Source organism: Somniosus microcephalus, chromosome 9 (assembly GCF_052327205.1).
Source record: "Somniosus microcephalus isolate GS21.2 chromosome 9, FLI_Smic_1.0, whole genome shotgun sequence".
NCBI lineage: Eukaryota > Metazoa > Chordata > Chondrichthyes > Squaliformes > Somniosidae > Somniosus > Somniosus microcephalus.
In genome coordinates, this window is record NC_140995.1 from 88250448 (window position 1) to 88265017 (window position 14570).

The 14570-nt window shown below is 43.9% G+C and overlaps 1 protein-coding gene across 5 annotated transcripts in view; it reads right to left on the minus strand.

The window, feature by feature from the left end:
• Positions 1-2380: 2380 nt before the first annotated feature.
• dusp23b (dual specificity phosphatase 23b) overlaps positions 2381-14570 on the minus strand; it is a 51568-nt gene continuing 39378 nt past the window's right edge. For all 5 annotated transcript variants that reach the window (XM_085996825.1, XM_085996824.1, XM_085996823.1 and 2 more), the window contains exon 3: positions 2381-4332. In XM_085996825.1, the coding sequence (XP_085852951.1) occupies positions 4147-4332 (186 nt within the window). In that variant the 3' untranslated portion in view covers positions 2381-4146. The remainder of the gene's footprint in view (positions 4333-14570) is intronic.

Sequence of the window (14570 nt, forward strand, 5' to 3'; positions counted from 1 at the left end):
CCACCTCTTGGAGGTGGGATGGAAACAGGTTCTGAAACCCCGATTCTGGGAAAATTGCTCGGAGGCGGGATCGGAGCCACCCGCCATTTTTTGCAATTTTAACACCTCACACACCTCCAATCCCGCCTCCTCGGACCTGGTAAAATCGAGCCCAGTATCTCTAATTAATTTGGAAAGCGTGCACGGCCAAATAACTCGTCTACAGGCTAAAAATTACATTGCTCAAAATATCTTTCAGGATGATGTGAAGATGCCGGTGTTGGACTGGGGTGGACAAATGTGAGAAGTCACACAACACCAGGTTATAATCCAACAGCTTTATTTGAAATCACAAGCTTTCAGAGTGCTACTCCTTCATCAGGTGAAGTGAAGAGATGCATATAGACACAGCATAAATGTATAGTCACAGAACACTGCCAGATGAGTACAGGTAATCTTTCTAACTGCCCTTTATCACACCTCGGCAGAGAGATAATCACAGCAATCAAAGGTGTGAATGGTGTCCAAACAGGTCAGTCAGGAAAACATTACAGCAAAGAACAATGAGGTGGGGTCACAAGGGGTCAAATGTTGCAGATGCTGGGGTCTGTATGAGAAACAAAGAAACAGCAGGTCTGGCCGCATCTGTATAGAGAGAACAAGCCAACGCCGACTCGAGTCTGGATGACTCTGTCAGGTGGGGTTACATGTAGCATGACATGAGCCCAAGATCCCGGTTGAGGCCGTCCTCATGAGTGCGGAACTTGGCTATCAGTTTCTGCTCGACGATTTTGCATTGTCGTGTGTCTCGAAGGCCGCCTTGGAGAATGCTTACCCGAAGATCGGAGGCTGAATGTCCTTGACTGCTGAAGTGTTCCCCAACTGGGAGGGAACACTCCTGCCTGGCGATTGTTGTGCGGTGTCCGTTCATCCGTTGTCGCAGTGTCTGCATAGTCTCGCCGATGTACCATGCTCCGGGGCATCCTTTCCTGCAACGTATGAGGTAGACAACGTTGGCCGAGTCACATGAGTATGTACCATGTACCTGGTGGGTGGTGTCCTCACGTGTGATGATGGTATCTGTGTTGATGATCTGGCATGTCTTGCAGAGGTTGCCGTGGCAGGGTTGTGTGGTGTCGTGGTCGTGTGGTGTCGTGGTCGCTGTTCTCCTGAAAGCTGGGTAATTTGCTGCGAACGATGGTCTGTTTGAGGTTAGGCGGCTGTTTGAAGGCGAGTAGTGGAGGCGTGGGGATGGCCTTAGCAAGGTGTTCGTCGTCATCGATGACATGTTGAAGGCATTCAGCCTCCGATCTTCGGGTAAGCATTCTCCAAGGCGGCCTTCGAGACACACGACAACTCAAAATCGTCGAGCAGAAACTGATTGCTGTGATTATCTCTCTGCTGAGGTGTGATAAAGGGCAGTTAGAAAGATTACCTGTAATCATCTGGCAGTGTTCTGTAACTATATATGCTGTATCTATATGCATCTCTTCACTTCACCTGACAAAGGAGCAACGCTCCAAAAGCTTGTGATTTCAAATAAAGCTGTTGGACTATAACCTGGTGTTGTGTGACTTCTCACATTTATCTTTCAGGACACATTGGCAGGGTCAGCTGTGGCTCAGTGGGGAGCACTCACACCTCTCTGAGTCAGAATGTTGTGGGTTCACAGTCCCACTCCAGGGACTTGAGCACAAAAATCTGGGCTGACACTCCAGTGCAGTGCTGAGGGAGCACTGCACTGTCAGAGGTGCCATCTTTTGGATGAGAGGTTAAACCGAGGCCCCATTTGCTCTCTCAGGTGGATGTAAAAGATCCCATGGCACTATTTCAAAGAAAAGGGAAGTCATCCCCAGTGTCCTAGCCAATTTTTATCCCTCAACCAACATCACTAAACACAGATTATCTGGTCATTATCACATTGCTGTTTGTGGGAGCTTACTGTGCACAAATTGCTGCCACATTTCCTATATTACAATGGTGACTACACTTCAAAAAGTACTTCATTGGCTGTAAAGTGCTTTGGGTCGTTCGGTGGTCGTCAAAGGCGCCATATAAATGCAAGTCTTTCTTTATTAGCACCAGTATATGAAGTAGACAATTAACAAGATTTATATAAAACACTTGCCTAGTATTATAACAAAGCTTTCTTACCAGAACTTGTAAGAAGTCACCTAAATTAAGTTAAAATACTTAAAAAATTAGTTAAAACTAGATTTTAAAATATAACCAGAAGGAATGAGAGAGCATATCAATTCCATGTGATGGCACCATGAGGATTATTTTATGGAGAATCATCGATCTAGAATTTCTTGCTACCCTGCTATCTGAACACTTCAGAAAAAAGAAATGACACAAATTCATAAATAATTTACTTAAAATAATCCAAGTTCAGTAAACATACAGCTAAGTATATTTTATTGTCTCCAACTTTGGAAGTAGAATATAGCACCATTACACGTTAGAACAGAGGTGGGCAAAATATGGCTCGCCAAGTCATTCTCTCCGGCCCGCTGGATGGGACAGAAATAGATAACGAGCCAAAGCTCAAGCTACACATGACTCTATCCACTTTCACTTCTCATGGGTCAGAGACGGACCTGAACTGCAGCCAGGGAACACACAGTAATACTTAATTCAATTTATCAATTCGCAAAAGCTATTCTCCCCAGCCCGATCATGAAAGGATCCAACGCTAATGATATCATGGGCACAAAGGTATTGCTGGTGACACCATTGCCCGGTAGAGCAGCATCTCCTGTATTTCTTGCTGGGTCTGTTTTTGCCTCTTGATGGAAGTGTGCAACTCTGAAAGTCAGTCACACAAGAAATTACATCCACTTTTATCCCCATTGCTTATTTAACCGCAACCAATTCCAGCCATCCCTTCGTAACAAATCGGGTGCATTGCCAGGCTGAGCAGGAGCTCAGGCATCAGCTCAAGGCAGAAAAAAAAAGATTTTTCTTGTCAGTTGTGGTTGAAATTTATTTGACATGTTTAAAAAAGTATCAGAAGATGAAACCCATCCCCTCTATTTTTTTTCCTCCCCTTCCCCTTTTGGTCTTTGTGGTCAATACTATTTATTCAAGTTATAAAAGCAAAGCATTCACAAATAACCCACCCATGCATCAGAAAGAGTAATAATTCCTCATCACACTTTGTGGGTTTGGTGACTTGGTCAAAAAGAGCACAGATTGACATTTGCGGTCAAATTAAGAACCTGTTTATAAACCCATCCCCTTAAGCTAACGCTGCTCCACAGTCAAACTGGTCCCAGTTTGAACCTTTTATGTACCCACCTTTCCAAAAAACAAATATGCACACTCATTCTCTCTCTCTTTCACTCTAGCTCACAAGGAGAAGCCCAACTTCTTCATGCTTAGGTTTCTGGTGGGTTTTTTTTTTTTTTTTTAAATAGATGAGTGAGGAGCCCTTGATAAAGCTAGTTCCTACAAACACTGAGGTATGAGAGAAAAATTGCAAAAAGGAGAATTTTTTTTTAAACTACATGCTCTGAGAAAATGTACATCAAAATATTACATATTTTGCAATGATAACAGGAAAAAAAGTGAAGTAAAGTTTTAAATGGGATCATATACTCCAGACATATCTAGTTTTGCCATTTGGTAACTGGCTGCTAGACTTCAAAAATAGGAGTCGAGGGCTCTCTGCAAATAATTAGGGAAAGCAAAAATCTCTTCCAGCAGCAGGAGCTGGCGAACGGCCTGCACGCAACCTTGCGGCTGGTGCGCGACTGAGCACCTTAGGGGTAATACTGGTGTGCGGCCGTCAACAGCTCACCAAAACTTGTTAAGTGGCCCTCCAGCCCAAATAATTGCCCACCCCTGGGTTAGAATGTCATATTACCACAGTGAGGTATATTTTGGCATGTAAAAATTATCAGGCAGCAAGTCAGTTCTTCTGATCACTCATATACCACAATAATAGTGATAATTATGGATAAACTCAGCAGGAAACTAATAAAATAACTGCAACTTTATATATTGGTGAACATAATTAAGCATCCCAGAAATGGCAAGATTTATTTACTTTCAAAGTAGGCAAAAAGGGCCTGCACTGGCCTTCCCTTGTACTAAAAATGATCCCATTAGACAGAGAAAAATCATAACAGGACATCTGTACTTTTGGGAATATATTTGAGAAATTTATTTTATAAGATGATGAAACTGTATAATTGATTTTTCTTGTTCCCTGGTTTCTATAGAACCATGACGAACTCTTCGTATTTCTTCAATTGCGTCAACCCCTGTTATTTTCTTACTTTTTACAAGATAACAGGCAAGCATTGTTCCAGTTCTCCCAAAACCATGGAGACAGTGGACTCCAACTCCCTAGAAACAGATGGAAAAAAACAAGCCAGTTAGCACTGCACTCTCTTTTGACTAGTTCACTACTTTGTTGCTAAATTACTATCATTTGTAACCGTTGTAGGATTCTCAAAATTGACAGATTCCCCCAAAACGAAAGGATAACCCTATTAAAATGACTTTGGACCCTTGCTAAAAACTTCAGGAGGATAAAAGACATGTTGGGCCTAGCAAGGTGATTCAAGGTCAGAAACAGATTTGGCATTTTAAAAGGGACATGTTCAGGCATGTTTGGAAAAAGGCTGTTACAGAATTTGGGATCTGCCTCTGCAGTAGACAATTTGAGTATTCGAGATAATCAAACTGTCTGGGGGAACCATAAACGTCACTCAGCCCCTATCAAGAAATTTACATGCTAACAATAGACCCACGGAAGAACAGCCTCACAGAACCCATCCAAAAACATACATAAACCAAATCGTTCAGCCAACCTACAAAGAATCTCAGGCCCCACAGGAAACTCAAAGCTTGAGGGCAATTCACTACAATTAGATAAGAGCTCAACAGCTCAGGAAAACCATCCCGAAACTACTTCTCACATTTTTAAACTACTTCAACAACTCAGGAAGCCATCCCAAAACCGCTTAAACAATTTAAGATTAGGAGGCCCCAATTAGTATAATTGAAAGCCTGTTTTCTAAAGACAGAGAAGTCAAGAAGTTCAAAAGACTCTTTCAGCAGTCAGCAGTTACACAGTTGCAACAAGTTCTCTACAAGCTCTACAGTTCTGGGCAGTTCTCGGGAGTTCATCAAGTTCGAAGAAGTTCACAGTTCTGGAAGCAGGTCAACACACAAGAAGAAACCAGAGCAACAGTTTCAGTGACCATCAGACACCTCACGGCAACAAGGGCCTTACAAAACAACCAACCGGGGTACGGCAGGCACCAACCAACACATCCAACGAACCCCGAAATCGCGAACCAGCTCAACTGTCAAGGAGTCGTTTTGGGGAGCATTATCCCTGGTCCTTTCAGAGCCTAACTTAGCTAGTAAGGTGGGATTGGGAGGGGCGAGATATTTGTCTACTGTAATTTTTCCCTCGTGTATGTCGAAGTGTTTTCCCCATTTTTAGAGTGTTATTATTGTGTTGTATTTTCTTTCTCAAATAAAGATCAAAGTTCTTGCACCAAAATTGGTTTACTACACTTTTATCACAACCCCCAAATAAGTCCAAGGTCTAGAACCAAGGGAGTGGGAGCAATTCGAACCGCTCATAAGTCAGAGGTGAAGCTGACCCCACACACCACCCCCTACACCGTCAGTGTACATTTCACTACTTTAAAAAAAAATGTACAAACTTCTTCCAAGAATTGAGGTCCATTGCCAATGTTATAAACACTCCGACTTACTCAACCATCTTTACAGACTCAAGCAAGTAAATGTTAACTCAGTCAAGGATCCCCTCACAGTACATGGTCAACATTGCAATTTTCCCAATCAGTGGAAAATGTTGAAACTCAAAAAACCCTCTAACAAAATTCTTAAAAGTGTAAAGGCTAGAAAGTAGTTATAGCCAAGAAATGGGCAGTGTTTAGACTAAAAATGGTTAAGTAGCGCCAGTTGAAAATCATCTAGGCTACATGCAAAATTCATCCTTACTCCTCATTAAAATGATTGCAGTCATGATTCTCGTCTAAAAACCCAAGCTCATTGGCATTACACTGAAAAGATGGACCAATATCGGGGGTAGTCTAAACACAAGTAATGATTGCCACAGGCTTTTTTCACTGCTTAAAGGGGAGGTTCATTGATGCTGCAGCACCTAATTCTCAGCATTGTTGGGTGTGCAGCTGACTCAACCATAAGGTGGTCAAGGAGAAGGAACACTTATTTACAAATCCTGATGGCAGATTGCTGCCCCAGGGAGAGAGTCCAGAGGTTTTCCGATGAAGCATTGGAGGCATTGGTTTTAGCGGTGGAGAGAAGGCAGGTGGTCCTGTACCCGCCAACTGGCAGGAGGCCCTCGCCACAAGTTTGCCAGACTATGTGGAGGGAGGTGGCACACCACATCACGGGCAGCATTGTGGTCCCCAGGACCCAGAGAGCAGTAGGAAGTTTAACGAGCTCACACGGGTGGTCAGGGTGAGTGAAGGCTTCAACAAATGCTACATACCATCTGTACCACAAGCTTCCCACACTGCTCAATACACCACACCCCCAGCACTCACCCACCAATAATCTCTACCTAGCAACACTCATACCCACATCTCACACCTTGCACACAATGACAGCTATTCAACTATGGCAGGCAAAAGGGTCATTAGTTATTAGAATTCATCTGATTTGTTCATAAAGTTGTGTTTGGAATATTTTGTGGTCTGTCTTTCACCTTTGCAACCAGGAGGACACGGTGATATGGCGTGAGACAGGGATTGTATGAGGGGGATGGGGTGAGCTACGGGGATCTGGGGTTTCATTCATGTGAATCAGAGTCTGATGAGCCGGTCAAGGACAGCCTGTCTGGAAAGCCAATTGTCTCGCTGCCTCCACCGTAGTTCCTGGAAGACAAGGTCCACTGCCAGTACAGCCCCCATGACTTTTAGCAAGTGTTGTAGGTTGGAGTATTTCAGATATAATTATGGAGATTTGTACTTGCCACAACACTCCGATACGAAAGAACCTTGAAATGAATAAAGAAAACTCTTCCAGTAGCAGGGAGTTGTACACAGTCACTCAAACTACAAAAACCTGTCAGGTCAAAGTGATTAGTGATGGTCCCTTTAAATAGCGTCACTGGAGCAGTCGTCATTTTCTTCAGCCAGTAAGGCTGTAACAAAGTTGGGAGATTGGGTGCCATGAGCGTTGCACACTCACGGATGTCACAATCTCCATGGTGGTGAGGTCGCTAGTGATCATGGTCAGCTGCAGCACTACCGGCAACAGAGATATGGCGTGTGGTGCTGGAACCGGCCTCAAGTGGCGTTAAAGCTCTCAACAGCATTTTAGCACCATCTGGTGGTGCAAACTACACGAATTTCTCCCCCAAGAACCCGGAGAAATCTCCATTTCAGATTCCCACTAGCTAACATGGACGAAATGGAATAAGCATTTTTAGTGGTAGGTTTAAGTTTGTATTATGTAACTGTTAGTCAATGTACGCTGATTCTTGAATAATCATACTTTTAAACTAGTGTAATATGCCTTGGGCAGACCTGGTTAGATTTTAAAATAGAAGAGGCCTGCTGACGAAATATTAAAAATGCAGACTCCAACAAGCCTCGTTAGCAAAGCGACAGTCAGTCTGTGAGAAAAGCCGAGGGAATTAATGGAATTCCGGAGACTGAAATAAGAGGCAGGGACCGTAAGATTGTTATGAATTACATGTTAGTTGCTTTTTTTGATTACTTGTTTTAATATCTTATAACTATTAATATCTTATAATCATCAGTAATAGATCTATAATCATGTGTAAGGATTAAATGTAGAAGTTTGTAATCATCAACAGCATGCAAGGATAACCTGAATTATGTACAACATGTAACCCTTTCTTTTAATGCTTAAAAGTCAGAGTAAGCTGTAATCAGAAAACCTGGGGTGAGGAAGAGATTGCCATAGAAACATAGAAGATAGGAACAGGAGTAGGCCATTCGGCCCCTCGAGCCTGCTCCGCCATTCAATGCAATCATGGCTGATCATCCAAATTCAGTACCCTGTCCCTGCTTTCTCCCCATATCCCTTGATCCCCTTAGCCTTAAGAAATATATCTAACTCCTCCTTGAATATATTTAATGAATATGGTCAAATAGACTGCAGTTAGCCTGGGAACCAAGGTTAGGCGTAGTTACCATTGTGCTGGAATGTTATAACATCCGCAGTGAATAATAAAAACAAAGGTCAAATGTAAGGGCTATGTCTCAACCCATGGATACATATTCCTTTTGTATTGCCATAACAACCCCAGATACGAGTTTTGATGGTCAAAAACAGATGATGTAAGAGTGACATAAGACTAAAAGCCTGCGTAAGCCAGGGTGCTACGAACGTGGCATCTTTTTGATTGGATTTTGGGTTTATGATTGAATTTTGGGTTTGGGTATCAGCCAGTGATTGGTTCAGGAGGATTCAGATTCCATAGGTTTTGAATTAGAACAAGGGTATAGGAAGGGAGTCTTAACAGCCACAAAATGTAGAACATTTCAGGAGATGAGTATTTCAGGAGTAGAAGATTACAAGATGAATCAAGGAGACACCCAGGAGACGAGGAGAGAAGAGACACAAGAGACACAGGGTGCAGCTTGCTCACGGTTGCTGCTTCTACCCAGAGTATAAGTGGTAATACAAGTCTCAATTATACTCTGTAAACTGCAGCTTAAGTACTGTAATGTATTAAGTCTTGCTGTGCTGAATAAAGTTAATCACTGTCTCCAATACAGGTCAACCTCAAATCATTTGGAACCAGGGTCCCACTGGGATAGCTTATAAAAGTAATTACTTTTGTTAAATTACAAAAAGTTATTTCCATTTGCACTGTTGCAAGCAATTGGCAGTCAGTCATGTAGCCCGTCCACTCTCAACTTCCAAATTATACACATTGCAAACTTCAAATATTCAAGTGTCACAATAATTCCAGTTGATTTATACAAGTGAATTCCTCACGAACACAAACAGTTGCAGATGGCAGTCAGTGACCAAAGCTTGTATTTTTACTGGCTCCTTTAGTAAAAGTGGTTTTAGCAAAAACTCTGGGATTAAGAAAGGGATTCTGAATGACCCTATATAAGGCTAGGAATTACTGTTGGCAATATTAACAAGTGTAATGTATTTGTATGGAATTCCTCTATCTGCCATTTTAAAGATATCCCATTTATTTAATGTCATACAACTAATTTAAGCATGCATCCGCTAAGGTATGAAACAGTCATTTCTAAGCTATGTTTCAGTATAACTTTGAAGTTCATCTTTTAGGGAATAAGTGATACGTTTTTGTTGCTGCTGTGCTAGAGCTTAGGTGAAATCTGCACTTATTTTCACAGTCCATCATCACAGATTACTAACCAGTAGTACTAATTCCTTAGGGTTAGTTGTTATTGCCCATCAGGAGTAACATCATTCATCGACAAATTACTACAGCTTCAAGGCACAGCAAATCAGCTTTATTACAGCAGTGATTTCATCTTCAGTCAAGCAAAAAATACTCTGGAGACTATGGTGTCAGATCGAATTGCAAACACAAAGAAAATACCCTTGCATAATTATTTTTTTAACTACTGGACTATTCCCAGATGTTAGAATTTTTTGCAGTTTACAATGGTTTTGTAGCAGTTCATTTAAGTCCAAAGATGTGCGGGTTAGGTTGATTGGCCATGATAAAAATTGGCCCTTAGTGTTAGGGGGGATTAAATACATGGGGTTACGGGTTTACGGGGATAGGGCTTGGGTGGGATGGCTGTCGGTGTAGGGACCGGGTGCTAGGGTTTGGATGATCAGCCATGATCTCGTTGAATGGCGGAGCAGGCTCGAAGGGCCGAATGACCTACTCCTGCTCCTATCTTCTATGTTTCTATGTTTAAGTGGTCCTTGCCCCCTACAATCCAGAAGTTGTATATTTAATGTCCTTGCAGAGTTGCATGACCCCAAGCATTAACAATTGCCATACTCGCAGAGCTCTCATACCACATTACAGTCAAATTGGCAGATATTACACATGGATTGGAGGGATTTGTTGACTAAAGAAAATAGATTTATTTACAATTATGTGGAAATATGAAGCACAGAAGAATTTGGCAAATACCATCAATGACTACACCTAAAAGTATAAGAAAAGGCTTTAATAGGTTAATCACGAGTAATTTCTATGCAAGTTTAACAGAAACATGCCATTTGGTTCAGTTGGTGTTGGCATTTATCCTCCGCATGAACAGTAGTCCTAATCCCATGTGCCCACTCTGTTCCCATATCCCTTTATTCCTCTTTCCTTCAGCCACCTATCTAACCTATTCTTAAATGTTGACATGGTCTCTGCTTCAGTCACTAACTTAGGTAGTGAATTTCACAGCTTCACAAACCTATGTAAAAATGTTTCTCCTGCTCTCTACCCTAAACCCATTACATTTAATCTTGTATCTATGTTCCCTTATTCTAGACTTCTCAATCACTGGAAACAATCTGTTTCTATCTACTCTGTCCTACCCCTTCATAATGTTAAATACCTCTTTCAAATCACTCTTTAACCTCCCCTGTTGTAAGGAAAACAGCCCCAATTTTCCAAGTCTCTTTGAATTTGTATCTCCTCATAGCAGGAAGCATCTCAGTGAATCTATGCTATACCCTCTCTGTTGCCTCAACATCCTTCCTATAAATGTAGAGCCAAAAGTGGTCTTAGGTTTTATATAGAATTACCGTTATATTTCAATTTTCATATTCTGAAAACTTCTGGTCATAAAACCCATTATTCCATTATCTTTTTTTATGGCCTTCTCCACCTGAGGTACTGCTTTAAGTATTTTGTGAATCTGAACCCCAAATTACTCTGTTCTTCCACATCACCCAGCTTTTCCCCATTCAAAGCATGATTATTACTTAAAAAATGTTCCACATCACATATTAATATTGAATTCCATTTACCAACTTTACGCCCATTCCACCATCTTATCAATATCTCCATGCAGTTTTCTTTGGTCATCAGAATTAATTCAATTTTTACCCATCCCTGAATTCCATACTCCTTAATCTTCTCCAATAGTCTCCTATGTGATGCCTTGTCAAATGATTTTTTTAAGTCCATGGGTACCATATCCACTGTATTTTCCCTACTTACCATATCTGTCACCTCCTCAAAGAACACTATTGAGCTCATCAAGCATGATCTTCCTTTCTGAAATCCTTGTTGCCTGCTTCTGATCATTTTCTCTTCATCTAGATACTTAGTAATTTTATCTTTAAGGGTTAATTATTTTTTATAATAACTTCTCAATTTTGCAAAAAAAGTGGCTACCAGCAAAGTAAATTTAAGATCTATATATATATATATTTTAAACTAGTGCATTGATTAGCACAGGAACAGAATATATAATGAAAGCCTGCCATTGTGTTCTTCAGATTGAATCTCAGAACTCAAATCAGCTTTAATCAGCAATTTCTTTTGACGCCAGGATATCAGATGACTCATGTTCTCTGCTTAGCATAAGATATTGCATATAGATAGATTCCGGACAACAAAATGCTTAGGGCTGGATTTTGGGAATGGAGACGTGCTGAAGGCAGGACAGTTGGCAAAATCTGAGTGCGGGTTTGGAACCCGCCTCCATGCAATTTTGCTGGAGGTGGTTTTGATGGAGGCAGGACCGAATCGCACCCATCAGTCCAGAGAGGTAGTTAAGGACCTCTAGAAGTCTATTTTAACAGGCCCTCGTTATTTTACCACATTTTCAGTGTGTTCCACGACTCTCCTAAACCACGCCAGTTAATCCTGGCGGATCGACAAGTGGGTGGCCTCCTCACAGCTGCAGCTCCACCATTAAAATGGAGCTTTCATCAGGGATCAGTTTCAGGTGGCAGAACTTTTGTTCAAAAGGTCTTTCAGCACTTTTAGCAGGCCTACCAAAGTCAGAGGTGCTGTAGCTTCTATCTCTCAACTGTGGGACCTTCTTGGAAGACCCTCTCCCGGCTTGGACTGAGCGCTTCCCCAACGGAGGTATCTGCCAGCAGCATGGGAACCATTTATTTCCTTTCACCATGAAGCTCAGATTCAGATGAGGAGCAACCACGGCGGCAGCAGAACCAGGCAGCTCAGCAGCAGGAGCCCCAACCTCCTGCTCACCCACCTGATGCTGCACAGGGCAAAAGGCGCCAGCGCATCGAAGCACCTTGCTGCAGGAGATACCCCCCCTCTCAGGGTTTACAGAGGATGAGCTACCTCAACATGAGTGAGCAGCAGTGCCAAAGGAGGCGGAGACTTCGCGAGAGGTTGTCAGAGACATCTGCGCATTACTACACCAACACCTGGAGCCCAGAGGAGCAGGTGGACACTTCGTACCAGTGGCCATCAATGTCACCACCGCACTCATCTTTTTTTGCCTCAGGCTCCTTTCAGGGATCATCAGCAGACATCAGCGGCATCTCCCGGTCAGCCGCCCGCAGTTGCATCAAGCAGGTTACCGATGCCCTTTTCGCAAAGGCCCACAATTACATCCACTTCTTAAGGGATCAAGCAAGTGTAGTCGCGTGTTCAGTTGGCTTTGCAAATATGGCAGGCTTGCCAATGGTGCAGGGCGTCATAGACTGCACACATGTGGCTCTTAGGGCATCCCATCACAACCCAGCTATCTTTGTCAACCGCAAGGGCTTCCACTTCCTCAACATACAGCTGGTGTGTAACCAGAAGGAGACTTTGCATGTTTGCGCCAAGTTCTGTGGTAGTTGCCATGACTCTTTCATCCTGCGGAACTCTAGTGTTCCTCCGCCAAACCAACTTAATGGATGGCTCCTTGGTGACGAGGGCTACCCCCTGAAGTGGCTAATGACGCCGATCAGGAGGCCAGCTAACGAGGATAGCTAACGAGGCTGAAGAGCGCTACAACACCAGCCATACTTCGACCGGGTCCATCATCGAGCAAACCAATGGCTTGCTGAAGATGCGATTCCGATGCCTTAACAGATCAGGTGGAGCCCTACAGTATTCAGCGGCCAGGGTCTCCAGAATGATGATGGTCTGCTGTGCACTGCACAACATCATGGCTTGCAGCTTCCTGATGAACAAGTGGCTCAGTTCATAGCCTCCTCAGATGAGGAGGAGGAGGACACAGCGCCGACCTGTCGACCAGCAGCAGCACACGAACACATGGCTGCCCGTGACGCAAGGCATGCACTTATCCTGGCCAGATTTGCATAGGTTGCCCATGCTGGCACATGTCCTTGGCTCCATCTTAAGACATGATAGACAAGGGACAGGACTCTCTGGCCTCCTTTCACTCTGGCCATCAACCTGACCACGCAAGTGTCACGGAGTCCGCAATGTGGGGCTGCCTAAGGCGAAATAACAGATGCCATCACGCCAACAGTTTGCCATCAAATAATTTTTATATTTTCAAACAGGGATGGCATTTAGTCAATACACAAACATTTACCCAAGTGGCTACCCGTGACTAATGGTGCTTAATTTTTCTCTTACTCATGCTCCTACGTGGTGCTTCCCGTGGCTTCAGCAGAAGTGGAGTCCCCTTGCTCACTTTGATGCTGCTCCTGCTTCGACATCTTTGGCGGGTGTCCTCTGGGTTTATGAGCCTGTGAGGGCTCGCCAAACATCTGCTCCTCCTGCGGCAGTGCAGGGGCTGAGACGCCCATCTCAGTTGGGTGCGGACTCTGACCGAGGACTACGCAGTGTGAGCACTTGGAGAGGAGCCCCCACTTCCTTGTTGTCTGCCACCAACTTCCCTCTCATGGGTCAGGTCCACCTCAGCGCTTGCAAGTGGCTTGAGAGCACTTTGCTGCACATCAGGGGGGCCATGGGGACCCGTGTCTGCATTGCCAGTCCTACTCAAAAGGGCTTCCATGAAGCTCTGGTTTCTCTGTTCAATAGCTGCCCATCGCTCCTCAAAAGATGTCAATCTATTCTGAACAATCACCATGTTTTCCTCACTCCGGCGACTTACTGGCTCCACGGCCGTAGCCAGCCTTTCCACGGAGATTGCCATCCTTTCCGCGGTGGTGCGTATATGCGCCATTGCCTCAACAGCACTGCTCAGGTTAGAGTTGGACTCCTCCATCCTCTTCACACTCGCAGTGACCCTGGAGACAAGACCTGTCAGAGACTTCTGCACCTGCTCCTGGAGTTCCAGCACCGCTCCATTTCTGGATGGACCCAGAGGCACAGGGACCACATGCAGCAGAGCAGAGCTAGGAGAGTCATGCGCCCTCCGCCAAGGACTCTCCACTGCTGTCCCTGTCTCCACCACCTGCTGATACTCACCTGTGAGATGTGATACACACGGTGACAACACTACTCTCTGTCCCGAAGGTCCCACCGAGGTGTGCGTATCTGCACTGGTGCTAGGTGCGCTTAATTCTGCTGACGCTGCGTCCTCAGCGGTTGCAGGTTCCCCGGAGGAGTTTTCCTGCTCAGCCTCTTCCTCCTGGACTGCGAGGGGGTCTCTGTGGATGGTCCTGTGGGGGAGTAAAGGCATGGGTTAGACATTTGACGGAAGTCTGGCATGCACATGTAATAGTGCAGATGCTCAAGTGGCATTCTAATAATGTACACCAGC